At 33.9% G+C, this 20,681-nt stretch overlaps 3 protein-coding genes across 3 annotated transcripts; 2 read left to right on the forward strand and 1 right to left on the reverse strand.

The window, feature by feature from the left end:
* Positions 1 to 3,190: 3,190 nt before the first annotated feature.
* LOC108207865 (blue copper protein 1a) lies at positions 3,191 to 4,092 on the forward strand. Its single transcript, XM_017378296.2, has 2 exons — positions 3,191 to 3,443; positions 3,634 to 4,092. The coding sequence occupies exons 1-2, from the start codon at positions 3,281 to 3,283 to the stop codon at positions 3,951 to 3,953; spliced, it is 483 nt and encodes a 160-aa protein (XP_017233785.1). The 5' UTR covers positions 3,191 to 3,280; the 3' UTR covers positions 3,954 to 4,092.
* A 1,280-nt stretch (positions 4,093 to 5,372) lies between these two features.
* Positions 5,373 to 6,212, forward strand: LOC108207866 (blue copper protein 1a). Its single transcript, XM_017378297.2, has 2 exons — positions 5,373 to 5,602; positions 5,770 to 6,212. The coding sequence occupies exons 1-2, from the start codon at positions 5,440 to 5,442 to the stop codon at positions 6,087 to 6,089; spliced, it is 483 nt and encodes a 160-aa protein (XP_017233786.1). The 5' UTR covers positions 5,373 to 5,439; the 3' UTR covers positions 6,090 to 6,212.
* Positions 6,213 to 16,373: 10,161 nt separating this feature from the next.
* Positions 16,374 to 17,570, reverse strand: LOC108208096 (AT-hook motif nuclear-localized protein 26). The gene has a single exon (XM_017378579.2). It carries the CDS (start codon positions 17,425 to 17,427, stop codon positions 16,552 to 16,554), a length of 876 nt encoding a protein of 291 aa, XP_017234068.1. The 5' UTR covers positions 17,428 to 17,570; the 3' UTR covers positions 16,374 to 16,551.
* Positions 17,571 to 20,681: the final 3,111 nt, after the last annotated feature.

Below are 20,681 nucleotides of genomic sequence, written 5' to 3' on the forward strand. Positions count from 1 at the left end.
CAGGTGAAATATTGTAAATCAAAATAGACACACAAACAGTGGCATACGGAATTTGATATTGCTATGATAAGCAATGGCTTCAAATTAAATGACTTAATTTTCCACTTTGAGGACGCTCAAATTTGGTAAATAGATGATGTGCATTACCAGTTTGGGGACGCTTAAACTTGGTAATAAGGCAAATTGAAATTGCTAATTTTTGGGACGCTAAAAATTGGTAATATCAATATAACGAATTGAAGCCTCTGATAATTGGTAAAATTATTATCAAAAAATGTGAAATATGCCAATGTTGAGATGTCAAATTGTTAGATAATCAATAGATTGACATATGAGTTTACACCATTTACGAATGAAATGGTAGTCGTATGTAATTGCCCGTGAGTGATCTGATCATTACTAAAAGTAATGAAGAAAGGATTATCTCGAGCAACTTGAACGAGACTTTAAGTTTTAATTTTGTATAATTAAAATCTTAAAAACTCTATTGAGTCTTAGAGGACAAGTGTCAGACAATGATGACTTGAATCTTGAGATGATCGCTTAGTTGATTTCTAATTTGATTAGAATCATGCTAGTATGGATTTTGTATAAATCCTAGTACAACGAGATGATCTCTCAAGGATCAATTGGAAGTCTATTGTACTTGTGAAAGTTGTACAAAATTAGACATGGACTACACAGTTGATAAACTGAGTAGATGCATGAGCATAATGGAAATTGGTCACTAGGAAGTGACTGAATGAAATCAAGTTTATGCTATGTACTCATGAGTTGGGACTGCTTTGCATGATGTATCTAATTGTACTATATGGACATAGTATTAAAATTAGATGTTTGACTTTAATAATTTAAAAGTCATTGGTGAATATAATTCACAATAACAAAAGCAGACAACCATGTCATGGAAATCCTAAAATAGACGATTTTATTATAGCTCCTCATGATGGAATATGAGAATATTGCATAAGGAGTATGCCGATATAACTCATTTCATTATGGAATGTGGGACTATAACATATGTAGATAAGAGGCAAGTTGTTTTATGCTTCTTTATAAAGGATGTTCCTAAATGACAAGGGAATGTGCCTTCCATAAGTAAATAGCGTACACTCAATACGTTTGGAAGGTCACATTATTATGGTATGTCATGTCTTAATGACAAGGACATAATATCATTAAACAACTACTCTCAACGTGGATTATCAAGATTGACCGAGTAAAGTCAAATGATAATGTTGTGGATCCACTAACCAGATGGTTAAACTGAGAGGGTTGTAAAAAATCATCAAGAGGGATGGGTCATAGCCTATTGCTTAACGGCATCATGGTGGACACCCAACCATTGCTGACTGGAGATCCCAAGAACTTGGTTCAATGGGACAACCAAATCATGATGACCAAATCACTATGGGGTTAACCCCTGGCCTGTTCCTATGATGAAGAAACAGTGAGACCCGTAAGGTAAGAGGTTAAGCCTTGAGCTTTTAATGATCTTTAGTGAATACATGGAGTTGTACACAAACGGCATTCAGTTGAGTAAACGCGGGTTACTCTTTAAGATAAAGATCACCTATGTGGGAGAGAAGTGGGGCCGCTTCAAAGGAGAATTGCGAGGCACGATTCTTTAGAAACTCCTGCAGAACCAGGACGATGTTCCATGGCCAAAATGGACATAATCATGAGAGCTGAACGAGTCAGAAAGGATATAGTGATAAGTATATCATCGTTTACACAAACGGTCGAACAGTTCAAGGACAAGCACGTCTACTGTCTACCAGTAAAGTCGGTATACTTACTCAAGCGAAGGTTCAAGGAGCATTCTCTACCTGTCGTATGCTATATCTGATCGAAGAAAACTATCACCGAGTCAAACCTTTAGTCTTTCTGTCTGTCTGTCTGTCTGGTGTGTGCTACTACTAAGATCACCAATCTCACCCATGTGGGGGATTGTTGGAAAATATGGGTATAAGTCCCATATTAGTAAGTAATATTTTGAGCATTATGTGTGAGATATGATGATATCTTTTTAATGATGGAAATTATTTTTCCAATAGAATTTGGCTCAAATATTATGGCGTAAATTAATTTGATATATTATAATCTGATTTTGTTTCAGATTATTTTATGGAATAGAGTAGCGCACAACTCTCTCTACACCTATATATATTCCTATAGGTTGTAGGGTTTTAATATACATAAAAACACAGCTTCCCTCTCTAACAATACCACAACCTTACCTCTCTTACCTCTTTCTCTGGTGATAGCTTTTTCTTGCCCGATTCAAGCTCGCCGAAGGCGTCGTTCTTGCTAACGACACCGCAACCTCGTTTTATCCTGGGAGGCTATCGACTCAACACACACGGTGAGAGGCGAAATAGCTTTAAGGAGACAATTTCAATTGGACTCGAGGATTAATTCTGATCTTTGTTTGTTTTCTTAAACCCTCCTCTTTAAATTATAGTTAATTCTATAATTGGGTAATTCGTATGATTGTTACATGAATCGGTTATTTATCGCTATTCGTGATTATCCAAGATTTTACGAGATTGATCAACAGTTTCATCTACTACACCTAGTTGGGATCATTTTTGTAAGAAAATTGTTATTGTTCAGTTCCTTGTACATACTACATAGTGCAGTGGATTTGCAATCTCAACTGTTTTCTTACTGCATTGCAACAATAAAATGATCCAATATATTAAATTAGATCCTTAAGCAAGAGAAGTTTCTTGTTTCTGTTATCTTGCTTGGCCTTCCTCTGGTTTTAGATGAGCTACTTCTTGACATGGTATCGCTGCAGGGACGGCAAGGGGTCTGTTTAATTAATTTTCTGCTGTCTTTTTGTTCAATCCTAGAATTGCAATAAAACAAGTTCAGAATATCTGCCAAGTTGCAGTATACAGGCTTATATTGCCTTGGTAGAACCTTAATTTGGCAATGTTTCTTGATGTAGACACTTCACACTGAGTCCAATGATTAAGTTGAATGTAGTCCAGAGGAGTTTAAAATGATCAGTTGACGTAGTCTGCATACAAACACTTAACTAGGTTACATAGATTGTCTTTAATGTTTAACTAATCATGCCAAAAAGAATTTCTGGAGGCTGTTAATTACATATGGCACACAAAAGGTTTTCAAAGCCGGTTGTTCACTCGTTTGAAATCTCTATAAATTGTAACTTGACTACAACTAAAGCATATCACAATCAAAACAGAGTTGAAGAACGAAGAGAATATCTAGGATCTAGCTTTTTTCTCCCATACTAATCTTTTACCCAATGGCCTCAATTAATATTTTTGTTGTATTAGCTCTTGTTTCAGCAATCATTGCTCCGGCTTTGGCAACAGACTTTGTGGTTGGAGATGCCGCTGGCTGGAAAACCAATTTCGATTACAAGACATGGGCTGCTGGCAAAGAGTTTCACGTTGGCGATAAACTCAGTACGTCAATTACTTGCATCTATCTAATTATTATGAAGCAGCATGGTCAAATGTTCTAATTCGACATATTGCTTAATTTTACACAACATTTTCACAGATGAGTTACATTTGCCACTTGCATGATTTAATCACATTCATCCCTTGACCTCTGTGACCTTGGTATCTAATCGTATACTTCTTTGGTGTGCAGTTTTCAATTACCCTGTTGGAGTTCACAATGTTCACAAAGCGGATTTAGCTTCATTTCAGAGTTGCACACCATCCGCAACAAGTGTGGCCCTCACTACCGGAAGTGATGTGATTACTCTTGCAAGTGAAGGCAAAAAATGGTACTTATGCAGCATAGCTTCTCACTGTGCCTCTGGAAACATGAAGCTTGCAATAACAGTGTTACCTCAGGGAGAATCTCCTGCTCCAGCTCCTGAAGTTTCTGCAGCTTCTGGATTTGGGGGCTCTACACATATGTTATGGATTGCTGCAGCATTGGCAACACTAATGACGATGATTTAATTAAGACCAGGAGAGAGTTCAGTAATTTTTCTAATTATGATTTGTATTATGACAATTTTCTTTTATTACGGATTATTATTATAATATTTGTGGATGATCAGTAAATTAATGATATGCGGCAAGAGCTTACATTTACAGATGTACAAGTTTATTATTTGCTAGAAAAAAATTATCATCGTGTAAAAGAAAATATTTTATTCAAAAATCTCAGCACATTATTTGTTAATTATGATTTACACGTAAATTAAGTACACTGACCACGTGCTTCTGCAAATATATTTTTAAATTTACCTGTTGATATAAACAAATATTTTACAAAAATTATAGATCAATACATATATTAACATACATTCAAAAGTAATTATGGAGCCGTTTGGGTAAAATTAAAAAAAGTGCAACTTAAAGCAAAAACTATCATTCTCAGCTTTTATAAGTGTTTGTGATTTTTTACACAAGCCGACTTCTTCTTTTTTTTTTTTTTCATATAAGTCATTATTTTATCAAATAACGAATATAAAATACCTTTTTAATATTTATATTCAAAAAAAATTTAAGCCCTTATTTTTCTAAAGTAAGTTCCCGCCTATAATTACATGATCAAGTTTGGGTCAGTTAAATTATTGTAAATTAAAACAATTTTTTTTAGTTATAGGAAATTATATTTTAAACTTGATTATGTAAAATACAGATTTAAATCTATCAAAGCTAAAAATTTCAAAACTGTGAAATTAAATTATGATACTGTTTAGCATTAATGCTAGTGTTCGGTAAATCCGAAAAGCAGCTTTTTGCGGCTCTTATAGATTTCAATGTGAAACCTTATCAAAAATATTATTTTCCAATATTATAATTTAAAATATACCAAAAAATTATTACCAAACAGCTATATCATTTTTACTAGAACAAACCTTAAATTAACACATTTTTTTCCTTTAATCAAATCTACTCAATTATTTTTTTTAATTAGAAAGAAATATGTTATCTTACAATATCAATTAACATTTTTTTTTTCTTTAATCAAAATGTTGAGAATAGGCCGAGTCTTCAGATTATATAACAGACCGTGTCTGATCAGTTAAAAATGACTTGATTGTAAAATATATTTTTAAATAATTATTTTGTAATTGAATTTCATAAATTCCAGGATATATGTTCGGCATTTGACTATCATCAAAGAAATTTCTCGTCATTCCTCTGTCAGGAAAAGTAATCAGTGTTCAGAAAATTTAAAATCATGGTTGATCTAGTCTACGTACAAACACTTATACAGGGAACAAAGATTTGTCTTTAATGCTTAACTGATCATGCTAAAAAGAATTTTAGGAGGCTGTTGGTTAGTTACATATGGCAGAACAAGTTTCTGAAGCCGGCTGTCTACTCGCTTAAGAATTTCTATAAATTGAATCTTAGACTACCACAATCAAAGCATACCAGAGTTTAAAAAAGACGAGAAAATTTTAGCATTCCAGATTAATCTACTTTCTAGATGGCTTCAGTTAATTTTTTCGTCGCATTTGCACTTATTTCCGCAATCATTGCCCCAGCTTTGGCAACAGACTTTGTGGTTGGAGATGAGGCTGGCTGGAAAACCAATTTCGATTACAAAACATGGGCTGCTGGCAAAGAGTTTCATGTGGGCGATAAACTCAGTACGTCAAATTACTTGCATCTCTAATAATTTGTTAGCAGCATGGCCATTTGTTTTAATTCGACACAAAATTTTACAATTTACTTGCATTTGCCACTTGCTTGATTTAATCGCATTTATCCTTGGTGTAGCCTTTGTATCTAAATCATTTACTTCTTTGGTGTGCAGTTTTTAACTACCCTGCAGGAGTTCACAATGTTCACAAAGCAGATTTAGCTTCATTTCAGAGTTGCACACCATCCTCGACAAGTGTGGCCCTCACTACCGGGAGTGATGTGATTACTCTTGCAAGTGAAGGCAAAAAATGGTACTTATGCAGCATAGCTTCTCACTGTGCCTCTGGAAACATGAAACTTGCAATAACAGTGTTACCTCAGGTTGAATCTCCTGCACCAGCACCTGAAGTTTCTGCGGCTACTGGATTTGGAAGCTCTGCACTTACGTTATGGATTGGTGCAGCATTCACAACACTAATGATGATGATTTGATTAAGAGGAACAGAGAGTTCAGTGACATTTAATTTTACATTGCTGTTTTGTATTTATTATTAAATTTTGGTACTTTTTATTATACTCCGTCTCAATATACATGCTCCTTTTAATTTTTGATTAGTCAAATTGATTATATTTTAACTAAAATTTATATATTATATATAACTAAAAAAAATTAAAAAAAATATCATCGAAAAATATATCCAATCTAGTTTATACACGCATGAGATCCCAAGAAATCTCTTTTCATAATTATTTAATAATCTCCTTAAATTATTTATTAAAAAATATTATAATTGAAAAATCCTGTTCAACCGCCGCGGAGGCTCAGCCCAAAGTTTCTTAAAGATTTTAACTCATGCTCCAGAATAAATTGGAAGATAGTAGCTAAATTGGAAACCCTTTTTCATAATTGCTAAATGCAGTTCAAAATTGCTTAATGCAGTTCGTCTAATTTACTATTTAGTCCTTGTTATGGTTATCTCTCAGATGACATGTATATGACTTGTAATGCGTAACCATTAATTTTTTTTTTGATGGATGCGTAAGCATTAATTACTCATCCTGTCATTTATGTGCCTGTTTTCATTTTTTATTTTGAATCATATGTTCTCGTTGTGCTAGTATAAACCTGTATCGGTTATTTCAAAAAAAAAAAACAACATGCTGTATTGAAAAAATATTCACACGATGTGTATTTAACTTTTATTTATTCACTTTTATTTTTTTAATAATTTTTAAAAATAAATAAAGTTTCATTCTTTACGGTTATATGAAGTTTTAATTCTTAGTCTAATAATAAAGGCATTATTTTAATTATGTTTTTATGAATCATCAATAGTTATATATATTTATCAAGAAATATATATATTTTTATTTATATGATCAGATCTCATAAATGAAAAAATTCAAAATATTATATAAAATATAAAGAGTATGAAAGATGAATATAAAATATATAAATAAATAAATTTAAAGAGTTACATTATCTATTCTTATAATATTTAAGTGAATAATTTAAAATATCTATAATTTTCAATTCATGATGTATTTTTAAATATACTTTCATTTCATTATAATATATTTTATTTTTATAATTTTATATGAAGAAGATTTAAATTATGGTTCGAATAAATTATATGGTTCAAAAAATGGCTTTAAATTCTAAATATTTGTGAACATTTTTTCCGATTCTGTTAGTTTGAGAATCCGTTCAATAATATTTGAGATTTAGGGTCATTTTTTTTGTTCTGCGCACAATCTTTAATGTACAAATTTCATAAGACATATTACCTTTTAAGAAACTGAACTTGGAATTTATTATAATATCTAGTAAATTAATTATTTTAATCAACTCCTCATATCAAAAATAAAAATTAATTCAACTCCTGCCGACTAATCCGCACAATTTTATTCGGACACTAAAATAAAAGTTAAAATTAAATATATAAATTAGCAGCTCAACGGTAAGTTTTCCTTTTCTTTATGAGAAAAAACCTTTCTATTTAAAGTGCAGTCGAGGACTCAAAAGTCCCACATGATCTTGCCCTTTTTTGCACTTTCCTAAATTCTGGGAATTCAATTACTTACTCTTCTCGAGCGCCGCCGATTAGCCGGCCGGTCATCTCTGAAAAGAACACGCGGGTATCTTTTCTCTGTCTACATAATGTTGTTGTGATATTAAGATTTGATTTGTGTATAATTTCTGCTAATTCTTGAATTTCTTTGGATAATTAAGGGTTTTTTTTTTTGGTTTGCAGAATGGCATATTATCGAGGATTAGGATAATCTTCACTGTGATTCTTCATGTGGGTATTGTTTTCCTATACTTATTTCTTGTGTTGAATGATTTTGAGTTGTTCTATTGAGAAAATTGATTGTCGGGGTCAATTCACGGGGTGTCAAGGGTTCGATCCTCGTCGAAGAAAAGACACGTGCGTGAGTGTGTTAGATTTTAGAAAAAAAGTTAGTGCCCTGTCTTTCGGGGTAATTTTCGACCCAATTACCAAAGGCATGAGTGCTTGAGCTGTTGCATGAAAATTTGTTGGTAAACCTAAAGCAGTATAGAGGATAAGGGTGTATGCGGAACTTACCTCTATTCTAATAGAGTATAAAGGCTGTTCCCTAAGAGACGAGCACTTGTTAGTATTGGCTACTTTACCGTGACGACAGATTAAGTCCCCTGGCCATACGTTTTACATGCTAGGTATAAGTTTTAGCCACAGTTGTAGGGACTTTAACAAATTAACCCCGCTAGACCACTAATATGAAATTGTGATGCTGAATTTCAGTACATTTTGTCATGCATAATAACATGAATTGAACATGTTTTACGTGTTTCATCTAGTAATATGTTGTAAGAAAAAGATTGGTAAGCAGTTTCTTGTACATAGAGCATTGGATTAGCAACCGAAACTGCTTTCTTACAGCATGTTGAATATCTATAGCCTACAGGCATTTGCAACGTGTAAATTGATAAAACTTGTTTGCTTGTTTTTATATCATATGCTTAAGCAAGAGAAGATTTCTCGTTTAAACATTTTGAGCAGTGCAAGTTCTATTATGCCTCATGTAGCCCTTGCTAGTATAGTGTTAGGCCCTTATCTATCTAACTCTGTTCACATGGTTCACCAACAGATTCCTTTATACTATAAAACCTCAAATAGATCTATGCAATGGTTGGCCAATCTGGAGCCTCCTGTATAAAACTTATTTAAAAGGGTGAAATGGTTCCGGAAGTTATTTTGTGCTCCCTCAGTTAATGAAAATTGTCACTGTTTTCAACAGTATGGCTGTGAATATGTACCGGGTATAGTATATTCTACATTACACTTAATACCAGTTTCTGATAAAGCTTTGATGAGGATTGGTCATCAACTAGTTAGAATGGCAATAAAAAAAGTTCAGAATATCTGAGTAAATATTATGTAACACTTCTCAACTTCTTATGTATGCAAAGTTTGTTCATGAGAATTCTAAGCTCTGCCTTTGATAGTGGTTTTGTAAAAATATCAAAAAAATCATAACAATTCGTGCTCTTGCAGCACAATGTAAATGTAATATCTACCTGCGTAATAAGAATATGACATATATAACTAATTTAAATGTCACGAGACTTTTAGTTGATAGGATTAAGGCTTAAAGGAGACTCTCGAAAACATTCCAGAACCTCAACACAAGTGAGAAGAAAAAAGATGGCAAACTTTTTTGAGAACTTTTGATTTTGCCCTTCCTATTAATTGATTTCCTTATACTATCCTCAGTGACTCAGATTAAGTTACTACTGTAGCTTGTTTAGTTGTACCAAACCTCATGTCTAGTAGATCAGAATACCCAAATTTTTTATTAAGGTTATGCACATCAAGTTATATAGCCAAGTAACTGTACATAAAGGGTAGATTTGCAGTCACGCAAATGAAAAGGCTATGTGACATCTCACATTTGATATTTAGGGATGTTTTCAAGTGAAGCATACTATGCTGTGAACCCAATCACCTATGCCTTTTGAGTTTTATCTCAACGAAGGATTCAACCAATCCATGGATACCCTCTAATTAATATAAATTTCATTAAAATGACTTCTATGTATTAATGATGGTATGAAGGAAACTTCTCTGTATTGATTTAATTGATAACAGTAAATAGACTATTAAGTATGCATAGACATTTTATTATATATATTCCTAGTCCATAAATTATTTATGGTGCCATTTGCATAATTCGGTGATTACTTATTGCACTTCATTAGTAACTTACACACAGGACTGAGAAGTAAAGCTATATAATACATTTGTTCACTGATATTATTGATCGTGGAGAAGCTGAGAAAGGGTGGTGGAGATGCCATCACCCTTTAAAATTACCCTCTTCTGGAACTCAGACATCAAATAAAGATTCTCCTGGTGTAGAAGAGTAGCTTTCTTCCTTAACTTCTCATTCTCTTCAAAGATACTAATGTTCTCCATGTACAGCTTCAGGTTCTGTACTTCGATTTCTGTTTCAGACTTTTCTTCACTTGCTTTCCTTCTGTTATCCATGCACACAGTCCCATGCATTAATATAGAAAGAACTTTCGATGTGCGTATTTATGCGAAATTGATATACAATAATATGTGTGCATATGCTGCATAGATGTCAGATACAGTGAGGCACTCAGTAAGCACCTGAAAGCCTATGTGCCTACATAAAAGGCGATACACAATTTTCCAGTATCTTATGACCTGTACACTAGATAACACTTGGATTATATCTTAATAATATGATAAGTTTCTGTATCTGATCTAGCATACCTGTTAAGCCCATGGATTTGAATCTTGTTTCGCATTGATCTTCTTCGGTTTTGTTTAGGGATGTGGATGGCTTCTGATGAAGTCGATTTTGAGGTACTGATGCACATGTTCTTTTCTTTTTTGTGAGGTTTTGAGTCTTCTACCAGAAAAATGAAATGCAGAAAAGCTTCTAAATGTATTGAGTTAAATCTGGTAGAAGAGCTTGTTGTGTTCCTATATATAGGTGGGATCTGATTCTTATCAACCCTCTATGACTATGTGATATGCATACACACCCATGTGGTTCCCTGCCTTTGCAAGTGTATGTGCAAATGTTTAATGTCAATATAGGTAATGATGACGAATGAACTCATGATTACATGGAGCTCAAATTACATTAAAGCCATGCATGTTCATGAAGATAAAAGACAAGAAAGATGTCCTTCCTATGAAACTAATATCTCCTTCTTATTATTTCATGAGTAATGTCGGTTATTATCTTGGGTAAATTAGTGAACCATCAATTTACCCTTCCTGTCAAAAATACAACAGAATATTTCTCCTTAGTCTCATATGGTTGCCTAGAATATTTCCACATTCTTGGCTTATGCCTAAAAATATATAATCACATTGACGTGTAAATAAGTGAAATTTTATAGGTGATCAGCTTGCCAATCTAATAGGCATGTTTTTGTTGCATCGGAATTAATAAGTAAAGTTGTATAGGTATCTGGTCACTGGTCAGTATATTAAATGAATACTTATGTTATAGTTCTGCAAATTTGCTTTTCCTGTGCCTTACGCACCCCAGTTGTCATTGTTGATCAGATACAGATGGCAAGGAGGATGTCTGATGCTCCAGAATGATATGGTAAAAGACCTTCTGGCACTTTCTTTTCAAGGTAGAGCATCCTAAGATTATTATGATATATACTTATTATATATACATAGCCATGGATAGAAAGGGAAATACACAGCTTTGTACTTGTGTCCCTATAGCCTTTTCTCATCCCAGTCCTTGTTTGTTAAATTCACCTAAGAAATTTTCATAAACGTGAATGGTACTCATTCTGTGTGAGCTAAGAGCCTAAGACAGACTTGTACTAAGTTGCGTGGACCCTTTTTACGGTCATGCAAATACAAACTATACGTGAAGTGTTGTCATAAAACGCATGCCCCGATTTATAAACAGAGAAATAAATCTTTAAAAATGAGACTATAGCCCTTCACTTTGAGTAGAAAGTAAAAAAATAATTATTAAGTTTTAGATCGTTTTACCTTTTCAGTGTTGGTACAAGCTTCACTTTTGTGCATGCATAATGGGTTCAGTCATATTCGAAGCAAGTTAAAACTTAATTTTATCTTAGCCTTTTGTTGTGGATGTCTTTATCATAGTGGAGATGAGTTAGGTCTATCTGATAGTTAAAGGAGTTTTACATGATTGCTACTTAATTAAGAATTTAAGATAACATAATTACAGTTAACAGGTACTTGAAATTGACCAAACCCTGTCACCATTTCGTCTTCATATTTAATTAGCGTCTTGACCATCCATGCCATATGGCTTGCGGGAATAATAACCACCACTTCAATCTAATTAGTATGTCTAACAACTGTATCTGTTATTTTGCTGATTTTTTTGTTAATGTCCAATTCAGGTTGAAAGAGTTCTCTTTTTCTTTTTTGTATTTTGTTGGCCAGTGGAAGAGAAGGTGGCTATCATATTCAATAGATTTATTATTCATCTCCCTATTGTGGTACCCTCCTTGCTGATTCCTCATTATATCTAGTCTGAACACAAATTTAAGAGTGAATGTTATTTTGAGGACCCTGTAAACCCCTCTAAAATCTACCTGCACTTCATGGCTCATAATTCTGAGAATATTAATGCACATACTTCTGTACTAGGGCGGAACTAGAAAATATCTGTCAAGATTCAAACGTGGATAAACCTGTTATACCAATTGCTCACTTTGGGACCTGAGACGACAGAGAATAAGCCGTTTTAGGCTATTCAATTGCGTTCTTTGAGAAATAGATTTATTAGCACTAAAATTTGAAACTTTCACTGTTGATCCCAGTGTGGGTTCACCTCTGCTTGTGTATCTACTTTAAGAGGGACTGAGAAGTACATACATCCATGATCCATGCATACAACAAATTGTATCAATTCTGAGTGCTCAATGCTTAGTGTTTGGCTAAAAATTTTATGATACCTTTCTTGACATCTCAGTCTGTAATGATAGATTTTATTTCCTTGTAGGCACGTAGCTGCATAGGTATAAATAAAATGTTGATTTTTGTGTTGGACGCAAGCTGCTATAACGTACGTATAATCATAATAATACCATGTATATCTCTTCCTCAATAATGGTCGTGGTTAATAATGTGCCATGTTGAAACCACTCAAAACCTTCCATTATGTCTTCTCTTACTACTGCCACTGATACATGGACATTTTATGTTAGCAGTATGTATTTGCATTGGCTTTAAAAATTATAAAAATTCGAAAAAAACAGACATACTCCTCCATGGCAATCATTTCTTTACACTTTTCTTTTCTAAACTCCTCTATATCAATTATTTTTTTACACTTTTTTTTTTAAACGTCTCATCCAATTTATCCTCACTTGTCTTACCTTTTTATCATTATTTTACTCATTTTCTTAATCTTTGTGCTCAATGTAAACATTTGGGTGGACTCTGCATGTACAAAAACTGCATTAATTATATTTAAAAAGTGGTGTTTCATACATGTCCATGAACATACAATAGATAAACCATAATATATACTACTGTATACATTATACATCTATATTATGCAATAGAAGTCAACTTTGAAACGAAATTATTAGTACTTATTCTCTACACCCAATTCCAGCTAGTACTTCAGTATATGAAGGAAATAATGTTTAGTCTTGTACCTTCATCATGTGAGCTGATAGAAACATAATACTCCTACTCCACATTCTATTTCTCTTGTACAAAAAGATTCAAATAATTCAATATATCCAATTTACACATACATGTATAATATACACTAATCCACTTGTGTAGACATATACACAATAATGTTAGCGTACATAAATTCTTGCATATAAAATTACAAATTTACCTCCATAAATTAAATTTTGAAAATTGCATTGTGAGCAATTAGCTTCTTCATCAGCATGATGGCCACCACCTAAAATCATAATAATAATCATGGTGTTCATTTTAATTGAGTTTCATGGAATTCATATTCGCCATGTTGCCTATATTCAACTTGTAAATTATGATACCGGAAATTATTTGCTCCTGCTGGCACCTGTATATGTACATCATAATTATATTTAACAACTAGTAGATACATATACCTGTCACTTGGTACCTCATCTCTTAATTTTGGGACCATGTTTCCATCGAGTGCTCTTGTGACTTCTCAAAAAATATCATTTCAAAATTTATTACGTGAATTCAAATGTTCACAAGTTCGTCCTTCCGGTCGGAATGGAACTTCACTTAAAATATTTCTGTTCATCAAATCCCGCCAATCCGTTTCAACCGTTATTTGATATAATTTGTTACTCCCTCCCTTTTTGAATATTTGTTTATTCATTATTCTCTTGGCACATATTTTAAAATATTTTGACTACAAAGCTGAAAATATTATTTTTATATATATTTTATGAATAAAAATATTAATATAATATTTTTATTCAGAAAAAAGTACTTTTAAGTGCAAAATCAAAGTATTTTAACATACATGTTAAAAGGTCAATTTAAAAATGGAAGGAGTATTAAAAATATTAACTATTTTACTCTTATTTATACGGAAGTTATAAGTATATTTTTAAAACATATGTGTACGATGAATTTTAGAATAGTCTATGCCTTCTATTGGGCTCGTGATATATGTCCCATTAGTTTGTACCTTCTGGTCTTCTACAAATATATATCTGATCATTACTGTTATTCTCTGCTCGTCTACAGTATTTCTTGCTTTAGATTTTCTTTTTCCTTATAAAGTGAAATGTTCTGATAAATTAAATTATTACGTAAATTAAATTTTATTTTCATTAAAAGTTCGAAAAGAACACCATATCTGAAGAAACGATCATATAAACATCTGGCTCGTCTGGGCTGGACTTATGGTATACTCTGCTCTAAGGTTTGATTAAAGCAGCCCAACTTTTATATATATCAGTCATCAGAGTCCAGACTCCAGAGATATGAATGCATGGCTGCAGGGGTATTTTTTGATTTTTTTTAATTAAATGTAATCAATAAATAATGTAAATATAATTTGAGAATTGGAACTCCCTTGAAAACGAAATAGCCAAAAAAATGTGAAAATATATTTAAGATCTACGTAGAGTCTGAGCCTGAGAAGACCTCGCATAGCTTTATAAATTATTTCGTATGTTAAAAAATGAATTGTAACACCAACGAGTGTGTCCCATCGGGAGAAAAGCAAAAGATTAAAGTTAAATATGGAAGAAACGAACGTAGGCGGATAATATTATTGTGAGCAGGCTGTTGGTGCAGATGGACATGGTGCGTGTGTAATGTAAATGTGTGTGTAATAACATTGATGATCCAGCTGAAGAAACCAGTCTGAGCTGGGATTTAGCTTTCTACTTCTCACCTCAGTTTCTAGAATGGCTAGCACGCTCCCTCTGGCACTCTGTATTATTCAGACACGCAGATTTACCTCTACTCCTCTTTTACATGTTCATTTTAATTTTTACCTAATCAAATTGATTATAGTTTGGTTAAAATTTATATGTATCATATAATTAAAAATAATAAAAAAATTATATAATTAGAAAATATTCTTAGATTATTTTAATATGCAATTTTTTTTATTTTAAAAATAATGTATAAATAATTTATAATATCTAATTAATTAAAAATTGATCAATTTAATTTTTTAAAAACTAAAATTAACATGTAAAAGAATACAGGAAAAGTATATTGAGAGTATATTTTATCAACGGGATTGAATAGCTCAAAGTGATAAATTCAGTTGCTGTCTAGAGTCTCGAAAAGGGAGTCAAATGTGAATTAAGGGGGAGAGTGGTCGGCTTTAAATGCAAGCTTGGGTGTGGAGGGGACTGAGGGGCTGACTCCTAGTTTTAAGGCCTCGAAAGGGAGCTTCTTCACAGCACTGCACGTGTAAGCCAGTGCCTCATTAATGCCTACTTCTCCATGTCTCCTCCGTTTAAACACACTGGACTCGATCTCTTCCCGTTTTGTAAACCCCTATCGCTTATCTCAATTTCATCGCACAAAGTACAACAATTTCACAAATCGTACCATTCCGGTACTTTCTCTCTTTAGTACTCTCTCCGTCCCTATTTATCTGTCTACTTTGGAAGTAAAAATTTGTCCTTATTTATCTGTCCATTTATACTTTCAAAACTAATTTAATGATAGTTTTTCAAATATATCTCCATAATTTCAATTTTCAAGCCTTGACTTATTTAAAACTTAGTTGAATTCATGTTTTCAAGTCATAAAGTAGGGGTATTACACCATTTTCAAGATATTAATTAGAGGTATTTAATGAAAAAATTTATACAATCAATTATTCCTTAGGGACGGAGGGAGTAATTTTTAATGGAGAAACTTTATCGCACTGCAATATTTAGCATGCTCAATGATCTTTTCATGCAAGCTCGAAAGTTTAGAAATTTCCCGGAAGCAAAAAAATAAGTATGATGCTCACCGGAGTGTCTGACTTATCCCATAAACAACTTATCACTCATAATTTGAAAATGCTAAATGAACATGAAATATTTACGAACCAACTTGTAAGAAATTTGTTTTTCCACGTCTCGCAACTCTGATTAGCTGAATTTATACTTTGGAGAAACTAATAATGATACCGTGATCAAGAAACATATACTAATTAATTAGGTTTTAGCTAGGGTTTCATTATCATAAATTAAATTCATCGTAATTAATCATGAAATTCACACAATTTTGTCTTGCAATATTCGATATAAAAAAAAAAAAAGAACAGCACCGCTGCCCATTAATCTCAACTCAATTAATCATCACATAACTCACTTAAACCAACACCTAAGTAAAATAAACAAAGCGGAATTTCGAATAATACAACTATCATTATCTCTAATCAACCTTTCCTAAATCAACATTCAAAGTAATTTAGTTCACCGACTTAACAAAAACAATTAAATTGTCGCTTAATAAGGAGGCCTACCCGTAGCCCAGAACGCTTCCGTTGGCAATTGTATAGAGTTCAGAAGATTCGGTGGCATTCCATGAAACATCGACGGATCAGCCAGCAACTGCTGCTGATTCTGTTGCGCATTCTGTCCTCCAGGAGATCCTAACGGATGCCCTGGACCGACGTCCTCCTCCAACGGCAGCCTCTCATACTCGGCATTACTAAAAGAAGCTGCCATCACGACAACCGGACCCGATGCTATAAGTACACCTACCACGCTTCCTCCAACAACCTGGCCTTGACCGCCAGCCAGGTATATTGTTAGCCCGATGGTCTCGGGCGGGGCTGGCGGGGGCAGGAATGATCCTGAGAGTGATAGTATTTCGAAACGGCCTTGAAGTGTCATAATTGCGCCAGGGGAAGCTGGCTGACGGAGTGTCACGTTAGTGACCGTTCCGTTCCCACTCAGGATGCAAACGCCCCGTTGACGTCTTCGTGCGAATGTGGCTACACTGTCCATGATGTCGCATCCATCGGAGATTTCCATCACGTGGGTGCGGAATGCGTTAGCGCTGTCCCGGGAGATGATGATGGGCTGTTGGGGTTTATTTTTCGATCCTGCGGGGCGGCCTTTGGGGCGTCTTAGGTTTTCTCCTTCCTTTCCTTGGCTACCGCCTCCATTTAGGTCGTCATTTTTTTCGTCTCGGAGGCGTTTGAGGCCACTTGTGTCACTAATTTGTTCCTCTTCGGAGTTTTGCTGCTGCTGCAGCTGGTGGTGGAATTGCTGTTGTTGTTGCTGTTGGTGGTGGTGTTGTTGGAGATTGAAGTCTCTGGTGTGGAAAGCCGGTGGGAGAGAATTATGGCCAAGCCCTGATGCACTTCCTGGATCCATTCCTAATCTCCAAATTTTCTCCAAGAAAAATGAAAAACCCTAAAATTTATGAGTAAGTTAAGAACGTGTAGCGGTCAGTTTTGTCCTGTTTCGTTGCTGTAGTGGAATAAAAGGATAGAAATATAAGCTTAATTGCTTCTAGAATCAAGAAATTATTGATTTTTTAGGCAATTAAGGGCTAGCATGAATCAAAATGATGGAGATCATGATGGATAAACATATAGTTAGGGGTTTAGTGTAGGGTTTAAGAAAGTAATTAGGGTTAATGAAGAATTAGGGAAGGGAAATGGGGTTAGCTAGGGTTTGGAGGAAGCAAAATGGATAGAGATGAGAAGAAGGGGATTGATGTGATGGGATGTGGGTTAAGGTAAAGATGGCTTGCGTATATGGGCGGTTTATGAATGGACTAATCCCTTTGCTTTCTCTTTCATGTGTTTACTTCTAAGCTCTTTCATCCACAAAGATATGTTATTTAATCTATATCTAATCCGGTTTTTCTGGTCATCAAGATGGTCCTAATCTCTTTTACAACCACACAGAAATAAGATAATCATTTGTAATTTGTCCTTTTCCCTCCTGTTCTGATAAATTGCCATTTGTTTCTTGGAGATTAGCGATGCTTAATTGATGGCAAAGACTTGAAGTCAATGACAGGTAATGTTCAAACACTCTAAATGGAGCAAGAGATATCATTGAATCAAGAAGCTAAATCGAGCAACAAAAACCTAATTTTTAAAATTTCATATCCAATACTCCTACGAACTAGACGAAGTTGATGAAAGAGACTAAGAGAGTCAAAGCCCTCTAGACCTATATTATCTGTCTAAGGTCTGGTACCATGCATAATTGAGTTAAGGTAATCTATGAGTAGCTTTCTATGTTTGGTTGTAAAGTGACCTTTTCTTGTACAAACAATAAGTTTGTTGTTCGATAATAAATTGTAATGCGCGTGTGCGCCGTGTATATTCCTAATCACATTTTCTTCTGATACTTTCCGTTAAGAATAGTTGAGCTGGTGTGGGTGGGTGAGGGAGGGAGAAACGACGCGGATGCAGCGCTGACATTAGAGAGACACAGACAGAGAAAAAGACAGACTCAACAGCCCGTAACAAGCCAGAGAAAACCCCTCTATCCGAAGTTCGATATTATAGATATATTTCAGTGTCGTAAAAGACGAGAATCGAATTTAATTAATAAAGAAATGGAATAAGAATTAATCAGAAATTTAATCAGTCCCGTGAATTACAAAACAGGAATAATCGATAATTAATCATGATTAATAACCGATTTTCAGAACAATTAATATATTTATGTGACCAGCCTTAAGATCCTGTTAAGTTCTTCTGCTAATCTTACGGTACATTGGAGTACAGTATTTTGGGATAACATTGTACGTGAAAAGGACATTATGAATTTATGATTAATACATTACTAGCATCTTACATAGAGGCATACATGTGTCCCTTTTTCCTACAGTCTTGGTTTCTTCTTTTAGTTTCTCAAGCTAAGCATCGCTCGCATGACACTCTGGGGTGAAGTCCTATGCAATAAAGATGCCCTCTGTCGCCTCCCTCTTTCTCTCTTTCTTGACTTGATGAAATCTTAATTACTTGCATGCATCATGCTGCTTATATTTCTATATTCTAAGCATCCTCCACCCCCTCCCCACCAGCTATCACAATTCACAACTCCCTAGCAGTATTACTCATGCCTTATATTCGAGTTCTTGCTGGAGAGAAAAACCGCGCAATACTGGAATATAATGTAAGGGGGGCTACACCTAATGCCTTATTTTGAGTTCTTGCTAGAGAGAAAACGGAGATTACATAACCTAAATTCACAATCACTTACTCGACAAGTAAAGTGAAACTGCAAAAACATGAACTTTCAAATAATTAATTGCTCATATAAAAGGCTTGCAACTGAAACGATACAACATAATGATGGTGATGGAAAGGCGAAAACAAAACTAACTACAAAGTCAGCATCATTATCAGTGGCATACAAGTGTCTATGTGGGCACACATTCATTAAAAATTCAACTCTAATCACCATATAAAAAAAAAACTACAATCCAACAAGAGTTTTAGATCAGCTCAAAAGGATATATAAAATATAAAGAGGAACAGAAAGGAAAGGTTAATGAAGTCCCATGTGAAAGGGCACACAAAGCATGGGAATCTTATAAGCATATAATGCTGCTGCATGTTTCTCCTTTCTCACAAGCCCCCACTGTTTGCGCTATAACACTGCATCCTCATTTGCTTATCCTTCTGGGAATACTAGCTACTTGATCCAGGGATTTCATTATCTTAGCTTTCTAACTAAATTTTTCGATTATCTTGTATTATAATATTGACAGCCTGCATTATCTTCACGATAAAGACTAAGCTAACGACAAATATATTTGAGGCGCGCATGTGTATGATTCCGATCAATATGGATTATTGGACTGATTACTTAGCAGCTGTGTTTTATGTCTTAGTCATCTAATTAATGATTAATCTCTGCTTTAATTCTTGACTTTCTTCCTATACAGGTATTTGCTAAAACTAATTAACTCTGTTTACATAAAAGTATTATAGACACGCCAGATATGAACATGAATAGAACATTGATGTTGATAGTAAAAGACAGTAAATATTAAAACACAATATTTACGAAAATCTGAAATTCAGTAATCTTTCATCTAAATATCAGCCTGTACTAGATAGATCTGCTGTTATAATTAACTGTGAAACAGACCCCAACCTCGTATTTAAATAACCCTAATGAAGCTTAGAGTTGATTGATAGTTGTGTATAACATACTTAACAGCAAGATTCTTATGACAAAAAAAAACAGCAAGATTCTCAACTCTTCTGGTATCTCCATATGTACAAGCTCCCATTTATAGGGGAACAAATTATTATATTAACCACGGTTTTCAGATTAAAGAAAATATCCAGAAGTACATTATTTGCTTAGTACTTTATTTGTATTGGTTGAAATTTAAGCTAACATATTCCTGTTTTTTTATTAAGTACTTGAGGTTCTTGGTGAGTATAGGTTGGCATAGTTGTCCTTTCAATTGAGTGCTAAAGACAAATTTAGAGCAATTTATATACTCCTCGGACTAATTTTATCGTAAAGGTTAAGCTTGAAGTCAACAAATTTAAACAGTCCCGTAATGAGTTTAGAAGGGAAACGGAGGTGGAATCTTATACGAAAATTGATTTAGCATCATATTATTCATTTCTTTGCTTATTATTACA

The sequence above is a fragment of the Daucus carota genome, chromosome 2 (assembly GCF_001625215.2).
Source record: "Daucus carota subsp. sativus chromosome 2, DH1 v3.0, whole genome shotgun sequence".
Classification (NCBI taxonomy): domain Eukaryota; kingdom Viridiplantae; phylum Streptophyta; class Magnoliopsida; order Apiales; family Apiaceae; genus Daucus; species Daucus carota.

Excerpts from the sequence above, each read along its gene's own strand:
- LOC108207865 (XM_017378296.2), top strand. The coding sequence starts at position 3,281 with ATGGCCTCAATTAATATTTTTGTTGTATTAGCTCTTGTTTCAGCAATC. Across the intron at positions 3,444-3,633 it reads TCACGTTGGCGATAAACTCA|TTTTCAATTACCCTGTTGGA; the intron begins GTACGTCAATTA and ends TTTGGTGTGCAG.
- LOC108207866 (XM_017378297.2), top strand. The coding sequence starts at position 5,440 with ATGGCTTCAGTTAATTTTTTCGTCGCATTTGCACTTATTTCCGCAATC. Across the intron at positions 5,603-5,769 it reads TCATGTGGGCGATAAACTCA|TTTTTAACTACCCTGCAGGA; the intron begins GTACGTCAAATT and ends TTTGGTGTGCAG.
- LOC108208096 (XM_017378579.2), bottom strand. The coding sequence starts at position 17,427 with ATGGATCCAGGAAGTGCATCAGGGCTTGGCCATAATTCTCTCCCACCG.